Below are 6,657 nucleotides of genomic sequence, written 5' to 3'. Positions count from 1 at the left end.
GGCTGGTCAATGTTTTAGGAGTGGAATATGATAGAAGGAAACTGTACAAAAGCCGGTCGTTTGTATCAGTGATGTAGTGAAAGTTTTGTCTGTCCTGTGCGACAGCTAAATCAGAATTAGCCGCCTTTATCTTTAAACCTTTCAGTGTTAACCGTTTTACAAAATCAAACTAGAAAACGGGACAAAACAGAGAACACAATTGAAAAAATTAAAAAGAGAAAGAAGGAAGAGAAAAAAGGAAGGAAAAACAAACAAACAAAATTTTGGCAAGAGACGGATTAAAATAAGTACCAGGCTTTAAAAAAAAATTACCGAGGCAAGCCCGTCGCTAAGGGTGTGCACTGGACGGTATTGCCTCTTCGCTCCCTCAGATTTACAGTGATACACTTATTTCGAAAACTCCACTTAAGCATTATTACAAATTAGTGCCCACCCAGAATATTTTGAAGCACGTCCGGACACCGAAGTCTCGCAACGAGCCTGTACTGGACCCGACTCGTTCGGCTAAAATTCTTCAGGGCGGTGCCCCTGTATGGCTGCAGTCTAATGACTGAAACAAGTAAAAGATAAAAGATATATCCACACTAGAACCATGATTCGATAGCAAGAAAAGCGAGAGGTTTTTCACAGCTCGGCTCATCTAGAGTTACTGTCCTTTATCCGCCAGGGCAACAGGTGGGCACCTGTCTGTACACACACACATATATGTATAAGCTGACATACATACGTACGCACATCGAAAGTTATGCAAGTACAGGTGTGTTAAGGATTAATTAAAGCCACCTGGATTCTGTGTAAATTTTTAAATATCTACTGTTCTTATTTCCCTTATGTGTATTATTAGCCATGGCATTTTTATGTCCCGCGAAATTGAAAAAGTCAAAAAAGAAGAAAGGTAATACTTTTTTTTTAAATATTACCGATTCTGATTGAATTTCTTGAATTTAATTTTGATTGTAATATATCACTCGGTGTAGTTTTTTCTTTCTTTTCTTTTTTTCGTATTGAATTTATGTTGGTACTGGTACATTTGTACCTTACTTTTTCTCTTCATTTTTTTTTTTGTATTTTTGTTTTTCTAAGGTACAGACACATACATATGTTATAATTAAGCGGACGTATCGCAGTCATTCCGCCTACATATTATTATACTATATATACACTTGTAGAAGTCACAACTATCTGTCAGTGACCACGACGGGACACCGACAAACACACATACACATTGTACAAAAATATGGGTTCAAACTTTGTATTATAAAAGTCAGGGTCTGGTGCTTTACAGATGTAAGGTAAACTGTGTGTGTGTAACACGTATTGTGAGAACAAAATTATCACGTCAGAGTTATTTACGTTTCTTTTTCTTTTTTTTATTCCCGGCACTGATTACGTTTACCTCTCCCACGGCGTTGTGACAATTACCACGCATGACTCAATATTTCTTTTCGTAAATTGTTTCCTGAGTCCGTAGACCGGTGGTTCTCAACCATTTTTTGACTATGAACCCCCTTGATTTTTTATTTTACTCAATTGGTTCCCCCATACTCATTTGATGTTTTAAAAAACCCCATCATATTTTTACAATTATAAAAAAAAATATATTAAGATATTTTGTGTATTGTAGAAGTATAATCGATTCATTACACATAAGTTTTCACCACAAAATCTTATATGGACCCCGGTTAAGAAACACTGCCATAGAGAAAAGAAAAGTTTTCCAAATACAACTGTAGATGTGTACCCCCCCCCACGACTTTGTTGCCTCATAACTTCCATGAAAAGGGATACTTTTTAACGAAACTTTCAACAAATAATCGCTTAGATCTTGTAGATTGAGTGTATGTAATGATTTGTTGGAAAAAATTTTTCCAAGAGGTTGGGGAAAGGAGCTTCGGAAAATTCACATGACCCGATATTTTCCCCCTCATAACATTCAGGAAAATGGATATTTTTTAAATGAAATTTTATACGCATACCTTTCAAACAGTGTAGATTACGATTACAAAGAAATTTGTAGGCAAAATCTTTTGTAAGGGGGTAGAGGAGGAGTTTCGGAATTTTTCCCTTTTGACTGGGATTTTTCCCAATTTTTTTTCAGCACAGTCTTCGGAATAATGGGAGGCATCTTTTCCCGAAAAAAAAATTTTTTTTTTTCATTCCCACCTTATCACCCCAGTCCGGACCGATTTGGGCGAATTTTTTTTTCGCTATGTACTTAAAACCCGTAAGAGAAACATTTTTGGTTAAAAAAAATTGAGAATAATTTCAGAGGAAAATGTGTGATTTAAGGGAGATCTGGCTGTTATTTCTAGCACATCCCAAGACCTCCCTCCTCGCTTCTTTCTTACTCTCGCATCTATTGATGTTTTTCAATATTTTTCTTCCCATAAAGGCAGCGAACTGCTTAGCGGTATTTCGTCTGTCTTTACATTCTGAGGTCAAATTCAGCTGAGGTCGACTTTGCCTTTCAACCTTTCAGGGTCAATAAATTAAGTATCAGTTGCGTATTGGGATCGATCAAATCAACTGCCCCCTTCCTCCAAAATTTCGGGACTTATGCCTAGAGTAGAGAAGAATAAATATTTTTCTTCCCATAAACACATTTTATGGAATCATAATGCCAAAGTAACACACGCACTGTCCATTACTGGGATATAAGCAAAGAAAAAAATAATTAAAATGTGTAAGAAAAAAAAGCAAAACATTTTCTAACAGAAAAATTATGCTATCAAAATAAATCACTTTTTGCATACCTCTTATTAAATCACTCTGGATAAATCCCAGCAATAATCTTCTCAGGCTCTCCAATATTTTAGAATTATATAAACAGAAATAATTGGGAGCAGGGAGTGGGGCTAGAAAAAACATAAATGTGTTTATGGGGGAAATTATTGAAAAACATCAATACATATTTGAGGGAAAAAAAAAGGTGGTCTTGCAATGTGCTAGAAACAGCCAGATCTCCTTTAAATCACACACTTTTTCCTCACCCCCTTCCAAAAACTTTTACCTACAAATTTCTTTGTAATTGCTAATCCACACTGTTTGAAAGGTTAAATGCAAAGACCACACCTCACAAAAAATAACTCCTGTATCAAAACAAAAACAAAATCAGTGTTGTTTTTCAGAACTGTTTAGTAGAGTGATTTCTTATAATGTTACAATGTAGGAAAGCAAAAATATGATGGTAGAATATTCATGTCACCTAGCTATGATTAAAATTTATGGAATATCAGTTTCTGTATAATATTTTGTATCCTTTGATAAGACACATAATTCCCCCCATTCCACTAAGCCTGGTGTTCTTTTCATTTTAGCAAGTCCTCTGAACATTAAGCCATATATAGCTTTAAAGAGAGAGTTCCTGTAGTTGCCAAATTTAGAGCAGAGTCCTTAGATGTCTTAGTCTTTTCCTTAAATCCAGTTCATGGGCATGATTATAAACTGTGTGAGATAGCTGATGGACAAAGCTTTCATATTAAATTCCATATAGAGACATTCATCAGCAACAGATGGATATTTTCTCTAACCATGAAAGTTCTGTAATATTAATAAGCCATTGGATTATAGAAGCACTGTTGAATATTACCTCTTCATATACAAGCTTATAAGGGAGCCTCCCATATGATGGTCACTCAACCTTCTAGAAATAGCAGCCAAATCTACCTCAAATCACACCTACTATTTGAAAAACAAAGTGGATATGTTGGATACTGCACTCATATATATGCTATGCATTGACAAAAAGAAGACACGGTCATAGGTCGAACATCTCTGATCACAGATCTGTCTGTTGATCAGGGATGACTTAGGCATAATCAACATTCCTTGCAATGAATCCATGAGAAACAGCATGGTGAAACCTTTCCTTCTCAAAGTTGAATTCATCATTATACTCAGTTTTGTAGAGATGTTGTGACTTAGAAAGAGGAGATATTCCTTCTCTGCATTCCCTATTTACAGCCACATAGATTGTGTTATTTATAGGTTAAGCGTTTTGTCCAACAAATTAAAATGTTAATGTAAATAGTTATCAGAAATAATACCCCTTACATTGGATGTACAAATTGGTTGCAAATTTTGGCATGAGGCCAGTAATTTGACTCGAGTCGATTACATTTACCCCAGTGCTCAACTGGTATTTGTTTTATCAACCCTGAAAAGATGAAAGGCAATCTCGATGGAATTTGAATTCAGAACTTTAAAATGGATGAAATGCTGTTGAGCATTTTGTCCGATGTGCTAACAATTGTGCCAGTTTGCTGCCCTACAGTCATCCTCATCGTTTAACGTCCATTTTCCATGCTAGCATGGGTTGGACGGTTCAACTGGGGTCTAGGAAGCCAAAAGGCTGCGCCAGGCCCAGTCTGATCTGGCAGTGTTTCTACAGCTGGATGCCCTTCCTAACGCCGACCACTCCGTGAGTGTAGTGGGTGCTTTTTATGTGCCACCGGCACAGTGGATATACATATTACAATCACATTTATCAGAAGTAGTTTTGCTATTATAATTTTTTTTTTTGGTGTTTGGTATTTGACTTACCATTGCAGAATTCTTCATAATACAGTTTGAATGGTGAATTGAGAGAGTATTGGACAACCGGCCAGGAAGTCATTAGTTGTCTCTGTCTCTCTCGCTCTCTCACACACCAGCATTACATTGTGTTTATTACTGGATTTTTATCTTTTTCAGAATTTGACCAGTATCCTCTACGCCGAAATCTAACAGGAAGCGCAAGTCTTGACACTTTGACTCAAGTTGGTTTAGCCAAAAAAGACGGTCTTGACCCTGAAGCTCGCCTAATAGTCATTCAAGATTTTGTCGCTTGTGTTGACGACGAAGTCTCTGTGAAGAAAGGAGACATAGTCTACGCTCTTTACAGAGATAATGATTGGTTGTATATACTTTGTGATAATGGTAAAGAAGGCTTCGTTCCTATATCGTACACCACACAAGCAATACGTAAGCAGCAACGTACAGTTGATAATGACATCAAACAGAATACGCTAGAGAAGGATTCTCATAACAACTCAGGAGAAAGTTATATCAGTTATCAAGAGGCCAGTATATTCCATAAACGAGACTGTGGGAAGTTCTTGGTAGTATATAATTTCGATGCTGTGAATGACAATGACATAACAGTTGAAAGTGGGGATATTATTACTGTTCTAAATGTCGATGATCCAAACTGGTTTTGGATTATAAAAAACTGCAAACAAGAAGGATTTATTCCAGCTTCTTACTTAGTGCCTATAATTCATACTGATCCAACAGGAAAAGGTGTCTAACTAGAGTAATAATACCTCTTGAATTTTTTTTTGTGGGGTTTATGAACAAAATTTTTCACACACAGAGAATGACATTACACAAAAAATTATTATATGTCAATTCGTGCCATGAGAATACTACAGCCAAATGCAATAAACTCTTTGGGACTTTCGACTCGGCATGGCTATCGTCACTCAGAAATGAGTATAAGTGTATTGAGTTGACAAGAGTATTGTAATCCTGTACAAAATAAGAGTTCGTGAGTTCAATCTCAGCTTGGAAATATGATGAACAGAAGTAAAACTATTTGAAATTTAGTTTTTCAAAAGAGAAAAGATGAATTTAACCCTTTAGTATTTAAACCGGCCAAAATATTTAATCAGTTTTATGTTCAAACTGACCAGATCCAGGCCCTCACACCTACCCTACAATGTTATTCTACATTAGGTAATTACACCATCAAGATCTTGAAGATATGAGATAATGCATGATTAATTCAAATCAATGGGAATCAATAAGCATTATGTTTGATAGAATTATCAGAACACTACAGGTTTAATGGTCTCTGAATTCAAGGTGTCGATATATAATTGTATAAGTACCTGGATAGGACGAGGAAACCATGGAATTTCTCTTTTAAAGAATTTGTCTTTCATAAACTTGAATTTGTAAATTGTTACTGATCAAAAACAACATTTCTTTAATGAACATATATTTATGTTTAGTTCACAAAAAAATTTTTAATTGAATACCTCTGTACACACAAACTTAGCTGGGAAAAATGACAACATGTGATATCTCTGCAGGGCATTATCCATATAATAAAATGAAATGGTTATAAGGGAATCAAAACTGGGTCACTATCTTGGCTTGCCAGAATCTGTCTTGAGCTGCTAAAGTGTCAGCTCCCCGTCCACTTTATTTTTTTTTATCTACTTGCTTGCCCTGCAGAAAAGGGCAGTGCTCATGGCCTTTGAAAACTCTCCTAGACCAGTGAGACTGATGCCATTTAACAGTCCTCTTGCAACTTTGTAAGCCTGCAAGAAAGACTGGCTGCTCATAGACCATAGGTCTGTTTGATCATAATTCACCCGTGGTTAAATAAAAACATTCAGTTTTAACCCTTTAGTGTTTAAACTGGCCATATCAGGCCAAAATTGTCTTCCTGTTTTATGCTCAAACCAGCCAGCGCTGACCTTTTACACCTACCCTACAAAGTCATTCTAAAAATAAACAGGGTCATCATCAAAATCTCAGAGTTACAAGATGCTGTACTATTAATTTAAAACAATGTAATTAAACAGGCTTTACATTTGACAGAGTAATCTGAATGCTAAAGGGTTAAAGGGATCTGCTCAGAACTGGTGTTATCATTATCACCATTTAATG

General features: G+C 36.0%; 1 protein-coding gene across 1 annotated transcript; it reads left to right on the top strand.

The window, feature by feature from the left end:
- Positions 1–613: 613 nt before the first annotated feature.
- On the top strand, positions 614–5,972 carry LOC115221975 (SH3 domain-containing protein Dlish-like). Its single transcript, XM_029792073.2, has 2 exons — positions 614–895; positions 4,693–5,972. Exons 1-2 carry the CDS (start codon positions 847–849, stop codon positions 5,286–5,288), a joined length of 645 nt encoding a protein of 214 aa, XP_029647933.1. The 5' UTR covers positions 614–846; the 3' UTR covers positions 5,289–5,972.
- The last annotated feature ends 685 nt before the right edge of the window (positions 5,973–6,657 follow it).

The sequence above is a fragment of the Octopus sinensis genome, linkage group LG19 (genome assembly GCF_006345805.1).
Source record: "Octopus sinensis linkage group LG19, ASM634580v1, whole genome shotgun sequence".
NCBI lineage: Eukaryota > Metazoa > Mollusca > Cephalopoda > Octopoda > Octopodidae > Octopus > Octopus sinensis.
This window is presented reverse-complemented; position numbering and strand designations above follow the sequence as displayed.

Bases quoted from the DNA above. Each gene is read 5' to 3' on its own strand.
- LOC115221975 (XM_029792073.2), top strand. From the start codon at position 847: ATGGCATTTTTATGTCCCGCGAAATTGAAAAAGTCAAAAAAGAAGAAA. The intron at 896-4,692 runs GTAATACTTTTT...TATCTTTTTCAG, and splicing joins AAAGTCAAAAAAGAAGAAAG to AATTTGACCAGTATCCTCTA.